This window comes from Habropoda laboriosa, unplaced genomic scaffold (assembly GCF_001263275.1).
Source record: "Habropoda laboriosa isolate 0110345459 unplaced genomic scaffold, ASM126327v1 scaffold65, whole genome shotgun sequence".
NCBI lineage: Eukaryota > Metazoa > Arthropoda > Insecta > Hymenoptera > Apidae > Habropoda > Habropoda laboriosa.
The window spans coordinates 1,582,913-1,596,288 of NW_017100254.1; the positions used below are offsets into that span (position 1 = coordinate 1,582,913).

Below are 13,376 nucleotides of genomic sequence, written 5' to 3' on the forward strand. Positions count from 1 at the left end.
ATCTAAAAATAGTGCTTACCTCTTGCTCGTTGCTGGATCTCATAATGTTTGTTACAGGATACACTGTGTTTTTCTACATTTGACATTTACAGGCATGTCAGGGAAAAGGAAAAAAGTGACAGTGACCATGGAAAAGAAGCTGGAAGCTTTATTTCGAATCGACAAAGGTGAGCTATTGAAAAGTGTTGCTATTGACTTAGGGGTAGGAACATCCACTGTCTCTGATTGGAAAAAGAACAGGAAGGAAATTGAAGACTTTTGTGCTAAGATGGTTTCTAGAGATAGCTTAGGCAATAGGGGGACAATTAAGAAAGCAAAAAATGTGAGACTGGATGATGCACTGTATGTATGGTATATAAAAGAACGTGAAAATGGTATTCCTGTGTCAGGACCCATTCTCAGAAAGAAAGCACTCACCCTTAATAAAAAGGTAGGTGGTGATCCTACATTCACTGCAAGTGTGGGATGGTTAGGCAGGTGGAAAGCTCGTCATGGAATAAAACTTAATCTTCCTAGTGATAGTTTGTTAGAAGATCTTACTGCTAATGATAGTTCTGATCATTTACTGTTAGAAAATGACATTGTGACAGTGTGCTTATCTACTCAAGATGAAGATGACATTCAGAATGCCTTTAACAATGGATGCCACCAAGAATCAACAGATGTGAACCACCTTGAAGCAACAGAAATACTTGAAAAACTAATAACCTACTTTGAACAACAAAGTGATACCTTAGACAATGATTTAGTTACATTGAGACATTTACATGACCGTGCTAGAAAGAAATATTTACTGACTTTGAAGAAAGAAAAGACTAGTGATTTTATTAAATAACACTCATTAGTGAACAGTCACAAGCTGTGTGATCTCTCTATCAGTTATCTTTCAAGTGTAAATAAATTGTATAAATATAGAATATTTTTGTACACTTTTGACCTACTGTGTTACATTAGCCCCTATAAATATATTAATTTAATCTCTGCAAACAAATTTATTAATGTTTACTTCAATTTTGACATTAATCATCTTATCAAGTGTTATTTTTAGACTCACAAACAGATAATACAAAATCTTTTATATTTCCTCAACAAAATTGTAATACAAGGTAAGTGCTACTTTCTAAGACTTCATCAAAAAATGTTTAAATATAAAAAACTGTATAGAACAATAAAAAATAAAGTAATCTGAATAAAAATCAAATTCCAAAGACATTTTTTCTTCAAAACCAACAATCATCTCTCTCAATTACCATCTTCCATCTCAAGAACTGCAAAAAATTGCGTTATTCTACTTGCTCCCTATTAATTCGACATCTTTAATGACAGACAATTTACAGAAAAGCACGACTAACTAACCACTGGCCGCATCCTTTTCGTGTAATCGAGCCGTTTGCAATGACTCGTCCCGCCTCGTCCAATTACCTGCCGCATTGGCCGCCTAATCGGTTCAATGATAATTTAATAAGATTCCAAGGTGAATATCCTCGGTGGGTTTTTTTTCGCCACGCATTCTTTCGGATCGTCTAGGTCGAACGTTGAAACCGAAGGATCTTCAGTAGAATCACGGCGATTCCAGTTTCCGCTCCGTCGCTCTGATTCGCTCGACGAATCTCGAAGAAGCCTACCTACCTACCTGCCTATGCTTCTCTAACGGGCCATTGAATTTCAGCAAAATTACATTGCGCATGCACCGTGGCGAGGAAAAGCCGCGATCGACGGTATCGACCGTTAGATCCTCGAGATGCTGCACCATGATGGAACCTCTCGAGCGGAAACCGAAGCGAAACATTACGTCAGTGCTATGCAAGAAAAATGCGTGCTGCGTGAATTAAGTTCATAACATTATTCAGTTCAAAGCAATGTTCTTTTAACGATGAAAAAGTCGAAATTATCGATACATAACCTAAATCTACTAATTGTAAGAGCTCCTAAAAAGTGACACCATAAATGAAAAAGTTTAAACATGACCTCCTATTCTACAAGATGTGAGGTTATGTATATACGCTTCGTTTTCAACGTATTCATTATACGCCACTTATTCACACACTCAAAACAAGACCACTTACACCGGAAGATAATATGAAGTAGACTTTTTTTGGCCACGCCATGAACGAGTTACTAAGTATGCCGCGAAGGAAGCGTCGGACGAGAGTAGAAATGAAATACATATACATACGTACTCCGTGTGGTGAAATGAATGGTGAAAAGTGAAATGAGAGACCCGGTTTGTATAATTTTTTTGTTTGATCATAGAAGAAGATACATCGAATGATAATGAATCGTTTCACCATCAGCGTGGTGTGGTGAAATTCAAGCGGGGTCGCTGACCGAAATGATACGCTTTTTACGTTCCTGTTTAATGGAAGATAACGAAATCCAATAAGATTCCAGGAGAAAATAGTAAACGGAATGCGAGAATGCGTTAGAAAAATCGGATAAATATTCAACTATTTGATAACGGTCCCTTTCCATCGTTCCTTTTGCATTGTTGGGGTTATCTTTTGAATTTACTGGCTGTGTATAGGCACTGAATAATGATTTCACGCTACCAGGTCAGAGATAGCCGCACTATACCGAGCCAATTGAAAACTATTCCTCTATCTTATCGCCGTTCCTGCATTAATTACGCGGGATCTTAAACGATACAGCCGCCTATTCAGCTTGTTCACTCTTCCCTTTCAACCCCTCCCATCTTCTCTTCAAAGCCATGATTTTTACGTTATCTACATAATAGCAGTACTATTAATTTCTCACATTCACACTTCAACACAACTATTCCAGTCGAAACAGAAATATTTCCAAGAATAATAATTTAAACTGTCCACGATTAAAATTATGGAAACTTGACTTCTTTAAATGTCAATATATTCTACCGTCTGTTTACAGTAACTCACTATTTACAAACATAAGAATTACAAAGGTCAAGAACTTTTAGAAACCCTATATAATTCGAAACTTTCAAGCGAGCATCATACCTCGCGAAAATTCATGTGTTCACTTTTGAAACGTGCCATATTGCATTCGACAATGATTCCCGTGATGACGTCAGAGGCGTGTAGAAAGTTGACAAGAAAAATCTACATTCCTGCATGCGTTCTGGCAGTTTTACATTCACCGTCGCGCCGCGGCCGTCTACTAGAAGAGTCCGACCGCGTGTGCGCGCCAGATAAAACTCCGTTCCTTCATATCGTATTCCGTCGACGCGGCCCGACGCGGTCACGTATGCGGGACTTACAACTAATTACGCCAATGGGAGACGTTGGCCGAGATGTACGACCAAAATCTGCCCACCCTGACTCCCTCACCTTTTCGAATAGTCAAAACAACCGTATACCAAATGTTAACTTGAATAAAGCATATAGAATGGTCACCAAACGTGAAACGAGCATACACAATACTCTAATTTTCGTTTCAAACAATACGAATAATTCGAACTCGTTAGGTTAAGAGAATTACCGGGTATACAGTGAACGTTATTACACGAACAGCTTACAGAAAGATTCAGAAACGATCTAAAGGTACAATTCATACTTCTACGTTGAAACAAGAATCGAGAGACACACTACTGTCCTACATGTTGTTGTTCCTGTACCCTAAATTCCCAGAGAGTTCTCCTAGCCACGTAGAAAAGCATTAAGATGCCACCTATCATTGAACAGGTCGAAACAGGTTGACTGTAATGGCGATACCCAAGTCCCGGCACAATAACATTGCACGCGAGAATTTTTCCCCCTGTGGGCCGTTCGTAAATCCACAATTGACGGAACGAGGGAGTACGCGTTAAGCCTTGAAGTCTGTAACCGGAGGAGTCTTGGCTTGTTCACTCGACTTGGGTTCCAGGACTCGCCAAGGATCTTTCTCTTTGTCTCTTTCTCTCTCTCTCTCTCTCTTCGTCCGTTGCGCGCGGCCTGAACGAAGAAACAGCGGGTAGGGTAGAGTGAGGAGGCTTTGAGAGCGGTCCAGCAACTCCCCAGAAAATGTGTGTGTGCATGTGCGCGCGCACGCATAAGAAACGTACGTTTCGTTGGTAGTATACCCTACTAGCGTTGAGTAGCGATGGAACTGATATTATACATGCTTTCAAGTTTACGTTGTTGAATCGATTGAAAATCGATTATATAATTCACACTATCAATACTTCGTGGAAATATTCAGGTATTAATGTATTAATACAATACAGTTGTAAACAAATTCCGTGTTATGTATATATACAAGGTGATTCCTATACAATGATCGGTATAAACTGTTTACGTTGAATGGTCGAATGCAGCGAAAACACATTTGAAACCGCTATGTTTTTGTTGGTTATGTTCGATGAAATTCAACCATTTAAGTGGCGTGACCTTGCAATGACCTTGAACGAAAGAATTCTCCAACAGGTGAGATCACCGGATGACAATCTGTATCGCAACGCGTGCTTAGATTTACATATTAATGCGCCGGCGAACCGGGATATTTTTAGATCTACTTTAATTATATTGACCGGTGTCACGCAAATAAGGTGTTTTGGAGGCAATGTTGCCTATCTTAACCTATTCTGGACAACTAGTGATTTCTTTTCACTCCGACAATCTCTTTTATCATTATATCATGAATTTCATGCCTCCTTCTAAAAAGTGACATCATTCTATCAATTTGATTATGCAATATGTCCCAAAAATTTTATCCCAAAAGGTCATAAAGCTTTTAAATATAGTAAATACAAACTTATCGACTGATTAAAACACCTATATATCCTACTTGGATTACCAAAAATAACCCGTACTGAATACATAATAAATTGTAACAAAATTTACGGCTATTCTAACCACATTGCATTTCTAGCGATTTATACAAGAGTCAGTCCCATCGCTAGTTCCACGCACACGACTTTCGCTCGCGAGACGCGCATCGAAAGGGGCCAGATGGTAGGGGAACGCGAAAAGCACTGGTGGTAGGGGTAAGAAAAACGACTCTTGAGAAAGGGAGGTACCGAGGGAGGAAGAGAGAAAGAGAGAAAAAACGACGTCCATTGAGAATTACGGTATTCGTCGAGTAGAGGAACGGCTCTTGGAGGGGCTCATTAGAAACTCGAGGCAGCGGCGGCGGTGAACGCGCGCGCGTAATATTATTTCCTCGTGGAACGCGGGGGCTAAGGCCGATCAAATGCCGGGTACCGTTCGGGAAAGGATCGAAGTCCGCTCCAATTTCACGTGCAACGACGCCAGCGCTCCGTTATGATCGTTCTCTGCTCGAGAACAGAGAGAACTTGTTCAGTGCCGCGGAGGGAAAAGGAAAATCTCCACCGGTCCGTACTCCCTTCTATGCACGCGGTTTTCCAGCTGTCCGTCGAGCGACCTTTGCAAACGACCAGTTCTCCTCCACGAGGAATTCTGACCTCGTAACGGAATGACTCTACCCAGACACACGTGACGACACTTTCAATAGGAGGGGATGGGGGTGGGCTGTAGTGGTGGTGGAGACATCTCGGGGGAGAAATCGAATTTCAAAATTGATAACAACTAAATTACTAACATTATAAATTAATTATAAATGATGGCAAATTACATTTTTGAATAGTTCTTGAATGTTCGATACTATCGAACAGATACTGCATGTCACAATGTACATGAAATTTAAATTCCACGAGAAAGAAAATTACTTTCGAATTACTAATTGTGACACAAATAACATACACCGCGTGTCATCAGAAAGCTATTACCAAGAAAAATACTTGGGATATGAGAGACTTGATCTGTGCAGAATGACGGTTGGTAAAAGATTTAAACTGTCGTTCTCTTTTTTGCACGACTTTCCAGGTATCGAACGCAATCCCCTTCGTTTTCTTTTTCGTCCAGTTCCTACACGCCAACCCAAAGAAAGCAATTTAAGGTCCCCTAACCCTTCAATTAATTCAAAAGAGAGTAAAAGAATAAGGAAGAGTCTTCCATAATGCCCCTAGCAAAAAGCTAATAAATGTACCAAAAACGGTTATATAAAGGGGGGCATATATTCAGAGAGAAAGAATTCAAATTAATGCGACACTAGTAGTCGCTAATCTCGAAAAGATGAAAGATAACCTTTTGATCTCGCGAGTTCGCAAAGAATTCTTCGATCGTGATGGAAGAAAGCTTTGAATAAGCAAGAATTTTCGTATGCAGCTATTTTTCTGGTGTCGAAACGGATCACTGGATCCCCTGTATGAAATGTCCCACGTGACCCGTCGACCTTTGTGCGCATTAAGTTTCTGTTTGTTGACTGGTCCGCTCAAGGACGATAAACAAAATTCAAAAGCCTAATCTCAATAGCGTGCAGTCGGCGACTATACGAAATTATTGTGATTTCGTACCAAACTACAGTTTACCAACAGGAATTGAACGTATGTCGATCAAGACTAAATCGTTCGATAGTGTAAACAATACGATCGATTATTTCGTAGAACGGTGTCAGACTCGCGTACGTACCTTTTCGACGGTGTACGAAGCTTATCCAAAACGCAACAGCACCTGGCGAATCCCTAGGAACACTATGTTAAAACGCACTTTTTCACAGAAAATCCACCGAAAAGAGCACACTCAGTCTTCGTCCTTAGTCTCCTTACGTGGCTTGATGTATAAACACACGCGCACACGATAACCGAATTGAGAAACGCACGCGTTTCAACTTTACTTTGACGGTACAGGATCGAGCGAACTATCGCGAGGTCTGCGCCAATGCGTTTGCGGCTTCGAACTCCGAGCGGTTCTTCGTCTTGGTTCCCGCCCACCCTTCCTTGCGACGAAGTTCCATGCAGATCAGCACGCCCCACCATGTCGGTTGGCCCGTCATTGCGTCGCTAACACCGCTAACCAATCGTCGCCACCTGTGAGCACAAAATTATATTAGCTTAGATACCTATTGGGTCGTTACGAAAATTAGAATTTTGGCGCCTTGAATTTTCGTCAACCTTTGATACTTTAAATTTTATAGAAATTTGTTTATTTTTTATTGCAGCGATATTATAATAAATTCTGGCAGAATATTAATTTTTAATGTATTGAGTTTGGAAAAAAATTAATTCTTTTAATAAATATTGTTTGAAATCTTTATTGTTCAAATGTATATTAATTACCTACTTTTGTAAATATATTTTGTGCGTTTTTTGTAAATAAAGATTATTGGCAGAAATCTGTTTCATCATAAAATTACTTTATTGACTCATGGTAATATACCGGGTGGTAAAAAATGAAATACTGATTGACGGTGTTACATGTATGTCCTTAATCATTATAGTACCACCACAGATGACGTACAGGATAAACCTTGCATCTTATGGAACTTTTGGGCCGAGAAGATCCTTACCATTTTCGTGTCGTTACCAACGTTACCGATTCAGTATAGAATACGATTATAACATTACTAGTGGTTGGAATTGGAATTAAACGTATTTATGAAATCACAAATGAAAAAGTAACGTAATTGTTTATTAGTAGATAATTCGTCATATGCGCGTGTTCTCCTACTGTCAAAATATCGTGAACAATTCTACCCAAGCAATCCAATATATGTATGTATTTTTATACGCAAATTGAATAAAAGAGGATCTTTTGTATCTGTCGACTATACCATCTTGGATGGTTGGATTCTATGTAATTCCTAAACTCACCGCTTTATATCATAGGGGGCATAACAGAAACAATGATTTTGTACAGGATCGGTATTTCAGAACGTTGGACACAAAAATATATTAGGTGCAAGGTCTATCCTACACCTCGTCTATGGTAGTACATGTACATACCATATTACGCTTACGGTGGTTTTACAGGAAAAACATAACCTGTAGTTAAGTAATATTCTGTTTTAATCTTATTGTCAATGTAAATATACAATGGCAGACATAGAAATACTTAATAATGTTATACATACGGTCGATAATAATACTAAAAAGCCGGAACAATTTTTAAGGTGAATATTTCTTTGAAATTTTCTTTTCCTAACCTATTCTGTTTTAATATAACAACAGCAATTTTTGTTTACAGCGTGCAAAATGACGTTGCCCTAGATTTCAGAAAATGTACAAAACGATTATATGATTTTACGAAAGAACAGTCAAAAAGAAACACAAATGCTCTGCCAGAACTTGTGACAGAAGGTTTTGATGAGGAACAGATCTGGCAGCAGCTTGAATTACAAAATGAAGGTGAACTTGACCACCTGATTAATAGTGTTTCAAAGGCTTTAGCTGAAAGTAAGAAGTTAATAATACCAATCAATGCTGTCAAACCTAAACTTGTGCAAAACAATAAAGAAGATTCATCAGAAGAAGAAAAGGAAGAAAATCAAGAAGAAGAGGAAGAAGATGATTTAGAATTAAAGATATCAGGGGAAGAGTCTTCTGAAGATGAAATAAAATTACGAAGTAGTTTAAGGAAAGAGAATGTCAAAAACCATAAAAAGAAATCATCCATAGTGGATGATAAATTCTTCAAACTGGAAGAATTGGATGAATATCTGACAAAGGAGGACAAGAAAGAGAAACAAAGTGCAAAAAACGAGGTGGGATCTGATGATGAATCACTAGATTTATTCAATGACCTTTCTGGTGAAGATAATACTGAGGAAGCAAAATTGGTGAAGTATGCAGATTTCTTTGACAATCCACAAAGTGAAGATGAGAATCATAATGATTCTGTGTATCACAAGGACAAAGATGGTAAAGAAATAGATGATGATGAGTCATTGAATGATGATGGTGACTTAGATAATGAAATGGAAGTGGATAGTGAGGAACAGCCTTCTAAGAAGAAAGTCACATTCAATCTCACAAATGACTCTGATGAAACAGATAGTATAGAAAATAAGAATACTAGTGTAAAGGAAGATACACAGGTGAAATCTACTCTAGAAACCCGTCAAGAGAGGTTAAAAAAGAGAATTGAACAACTAGAACAAGAAGCTATTGCAGAGAAACCTTGGCAACTCAAGGGTGAAGTGTCTGGAACACGTAGACCACGTAATTCTTTGCTAGAAGAATTTGTGGAGTTTGACATCACAACTAGACCTCCACCTGTCATTACTGAGCAAACAACATTAAAATTAGAAGATATAATTAAACAAAGGATAAAAGACAAAGCTTGGGATGATGTTGAAAAGAAATTTAAGCCAGTTGAGACTCCATTAGAATATAAGAAGAAGCTAATTTTAAACCAAGAAAAGAGTAAAGAAAGTTTGTCTCAAATTTATGAAAATGAATACCTCAAACAGAAACAATCATTAAATCCAGATGACAATGAAAAGGAGGAAGAGGAACCACCATTACACATTCAAATCAGACAGATGATGCATTCTGTGTTCTCCAAGTTGAATGCTTTATCTAACTATCACTACACTCCAAAAATGGTAAGTTAATTATAAAACAAAAAATTTGTTTGCATGCTGTTATCTGGTGCTATATTAATCATTAATTTCTTACACTTTTTCTTAGGCCAAGCCAGAAATGAAAATTGTTACCAATATTCCTGCGATTAACATGGAGGAAGTAGCTCCGGTGGGAATGAGCGATGCTACCTTATTAGCGCCAGAAGAAATTAAAGGTACCACGCGTAATTATAACTTCCTATATGTGCGATATTTAATTTTATTATTTGTTTTTTTGTAGCAAAACCGCGAGGTGATCTGATTGGTAAAGCGGAAAGAACGAAGACGGATATGAAACGACAACGAAGACGTAAGAAGATAAAACAACGCGCGCGACAACAAGCCATAGAAGAAAAAGAAAAATTGATAGCACTAAAACCAGGAGTTGCCAAGAAATACAAGAAAGAAAAGGCGGCACAATTGGCGAAAAAACTGAGCAACAATCGAAACATCATACAAATGGACGAGACAGGTGTCAAAGCTCCGAAATCGTCTACCGCCTTCTTTAATCAATTGCAAGAAGAGGTGAAAAGTCACATTAAAACAAAGATTGGTGCAAATAAGAAAAAGAAAGAAAAGAATACTCTTTCTGCGGTGAAATTAAAATTATAATTTTTGTACAAAGTTATTTAAATACAAATTATTACGTTGTATAGTTCGCATTTGATTTTCTGCAACCTAACCTTAATTCGATTCTTCCTTTATCACGAAGTCTTAATGTAAACGGAAGAATTATCCAAGCAAAAGAATAGAGTACAAAGGGTTCAATGAGTGTTCCAACTTTGCAACACAAACGTGGATTTTATATTACTAATTATTCCGTAAATCGTACAATTTTTACGTTTATTCAACGTAGCAAACACATTGGATGAATTATTCTTGCCTCATAGCCGCACTTTTCTTATTTAAGTAATTGCATTGCAGTATGAATTTTGAACAAGCATATAAATGAATATTTTTTTATTTTGTGTAAAAGAAGGTGGGAAAATAATTCAAAACAATAGAGGACAAAGGATCATAAAATGCTTCATAGATATGTTTCGAAGTTTAATCAATTATTTGTGTTATACATATTGATGCCTTCGTCGACTTCAATATGTTAATTATTGTCAGTATCGTAGCTACTTTCGACATAGGATGATTAAAAAGAATTATACGTGTAATGTAAACTTTTATATATATTAGTGACAAATGTTCCCAATTCATCATGATATGCTGCAATTTTTTTCCTTCAATCTACTTAATAAGAATTTGCTAGACATGTACATCTACAATGCACTAAATCACACGTGGTTACTTATAAATGCAATTATGTTTCCGTATGTGTAACATTATCTATATTTTCTTTAGAAATATCTAAAAATGGTAGTGTTTTGTATTTTTTTCTTGGTTGTTTGCACAGAGAAGCAAAGTGGATTACATATAAGTTTTTTTTTTTTGTACATCATTGTTGTTGTCGAGTTCAAACAATTTTTCATTTTCCCCGTTCAGCGTCGACCTTGACGATTGCACTATTTATAATTACAAAGATCTAAATTAAAATAATTAAGCTAACCTTAGAAATCTAACGATAAGCTGGTATTAAAATTACCGTGATTTGTGTAGGTTTGATTGAGAAGTTTTTAAAAATACTTTATTTGTTTCTTTCCCTTATCGTTTAGAATGCACCTCTTTGAACGTTCGTCGAAGTGCGCTAGCTTCTTCTTTTGAAAATAAAAATAGCTACTATGACAAAAGAGGAAAAAATTACACTCTATTACTTATTAATAAGCACAGATGAGGCGTTAAAATCCTATAAAAATGTAAAGTGATAATAATCGTACAAAATACATGCAGTCACGATACATGTCCGTTCAAAATCTTAATGAAGCGTCGCTTTTCTTGAACAATTACAAATCTTACACGCATTTTTGTTTTCTTTATCCAAAAATTTTATACATATACTTACATCCATTTAACAACAGCTCAATGAAACTCTAGGCTTCTCTATTTGTTATCTTACCATTCCTGGAACTCCATGTACAATTTAAATATATCTTACGTCACTACAATTGCGTTTTTTTTTTAAATTTTTTAAACAGCGAGGAAAGTTCAAAATTCATTTTGTTTGTTTAATTTACAATGTCTTCGTTAAAACTGCTTTCCTTACATATCTTAAAATCAGACCAATGGAAGGAAATAATAAAAATTATTTCATAATCATTCATTAAAACACGATGTAAATCATATTCGAGTCGCAAGAAGCAAACAAAACATGCTTAAAAAATACAAACTATACCCCCCCGAATGATCCCTCCTGCGTCATTCGTTATGTCCAATCCCAAAACTCGCATCTCGGTGAAAAGCTACCTAAAGCCTCGACAATTGAACCATCTGTGCGTATTATAAGTTCCCATACTTTTCCATGTTTGCCTTTTTCCAAATATCATGAAGTTTAATGGCACTTTCACACAACGATACTCGCGAATTTCGGACAAATTTCGTCGTAAAAACTCTCGCACGATTCTGACGATCGTGCCGTGAACCGATAAAACAGAAACTTCTCGCAAAACGAAATATGTTCAGCTAACAACATGCCGGATGAAGGTCAGGTTAACCTATCGATTAGTTAGTCGATTCGGATAAAGTTTTTTTTCTTTGTTTACGCGTGAGGTGCTGACTGCGAACTCTCGTATATCGTAATTAAATGCTGAAGTAAAAGTGCGATTTACGATGCTCGGAACAATCCCGGGACTCTACACCAATGTATTCAAACCTTAAAGCTTTCTTAAGGTAGTCGTTTCTCGGTCATGCTATTTCCTTGTCGCTACTCGAAATTAGTGTTGAACATATTTAACTCCTCGAAACCGGACGCTCCGCCCTGATCTTGCAACATCTGTAACATGTCTGACAACTCCTGAGGTTGCGTGCCAGGACCACCTTGAGTGGGATGAGGCGGCTGTGCTTGTCCGGCTACCTGGGGGTTTGATTGTCCTCCATCTTGCTGGGGTGCTTGATGCTGCTGACTCTGCCATCCCCACATTCCTGAGGAAACTCAATTATGAGCTTTCCTGCTCGGTTTTAATTAAATAAAATATAACCTGTATGTTAAAATTAGGCTTACCGGGGTTATTAGGTACTGTTGTGACCGCATGGTATTGCGTAGCTGGCGTCCTAGCGCCGCTACTTAATTGAGTATAAGTGGGTCCATTTGGTGACCTCGAAGGACTCAATTGATTATATTGGTATCCTTCTGTTACAGGTTGCTAAAACAGAACAATATTGTAACTTCCTTTTTTTTTAAGTCTTTGAGGTTAGATTCAAGCATTAAAATTACTGTTATGCGTGTACCTGTCTTCCAATAGCCCACGCTTGTTGTACTGGGGTTGGTGATGTGTTTGCTGGTTTTTGAATTCTACTTAAGACAGAAGAAGACGCGCTTTGCTGTCCAGGTGAACCATAAGCTATGGGAGATTGCGTCGTTTCATATCCTTGGTAAACATTTTGTGTACTGGACGGCCTAGGTTGTTGGGGACCTAAGGAATTTATGATTACATTAACACAGCATACTTCTAAACCTTGAATGTAATAAAAATAACATTTAGTATAGTGAATATTCAACTTGACGCAATTAATAGTTTACCAGCTGCAGCGACAGTCGCCGGGTGCTGCATCATATGATGTCCAGAGTACAGAGGATCCCTGGTAGGGTGTCTCTGAAGGGAATAATCTAAGCCAGGTTGTCCGTAAGCAGGTACAGCTTCGCTTTCCGTCTGACTATCGCTGCCAGGAGGGAATGACCTTAAATATTATAACAAATTTAAATAAATTTAAACAAATTATAGAAAAATCTTTTTCTAAACTCTTTAAATATATCTGAAATTTTTTTCACAGCTATTATAAACGAACACAAATAAAAAGAAAAATACATTATTCATTGTGATGAGCTTATCACTCTTTTTTAAGACTACAAAAGCTATTGTGAACGTGTTAAGATTTAAAAGCACATCTGGACGAAGCAA

The 13,376-nt window shown here is 37.5% G+C and overlaps 3 protein-coding genes across 3 annotated transcripts in view; 2 read left to right on the forward strand and 1 right to left on the reverse strand.

Moving 5' to 3' along the window:
- The first annotated feature begins 94 nt into the window (after nucleotides 1-94).
- On the forward strand, nucleotides 95-835 carry LOC108572477 (jerky protein homolog-like). The gene has a single exon (XM_017934717.1). The coding sequence runs from the start codon at nucleotides 95-97 to the stop codon at nucleotides 833-835; it is 741 nt and encodes a 246-aa protein (XP_017790206.1).
- Nucleotides 836-7,737: 6,902 nt separating this feature from the next.
- On the forward strand, nucleotides 7,738-9,987 carry LOC108572390 (U3 small nucleolar ribonucleoprotein protein MPP10). Its single transcript, XM_017934624.1, has 4 exons — nucleotides 7,738-7,923; nucleotides 7,998-9,357; nucleotides 9,443-9,551; nucleotides 9,617-9,987. The coding sequence occupies exons 1-4, from the start codon at nucleotides 7,847-7,849 to the stop codon at nucleotides 9,985-9,987; spliced, it is 1,917 nt and encodes a 638-aa protein (XP_017790113.1). The 5' UTR covers nucleotides 7,738-7,846.
- Nucleotides 9,988-12,181: 2,194 nt separating this feature from the next.
- The window catches only part of LOC108572322 (aryl hydrocarbon receptor nuclear translocator homolog), a 54,828-nt gene continuing 53,633 nt past the window's right edge, over nucleotides 12,182-13,376 (reverse strand). Inside the window, exons 10-13 of the mRNA XM_017934536.1 lie at nucleotides 12,998-13,155; nucleotides 12,706-12,890; nucleotides 12,479-12,620; nucleotides 12,182-12,399 (exon numbers count right to left, since the gene is read on the reverse strand). Of these exons, the coding sequence (XP_017790025.1) occupies nucleotides 12,182-12,399; nucleotides 12,479-12,620; nucleotides 12,706-12,890; nucleotides 12,998-13,155 (703 nt within the window). The remainder of the gene's footprint in view (nucleotides 12,400-12,478; nucleotides 12,621-12,705; nucleotides 12,891-12,997; nucleotides 13,156-13,376) is intronic.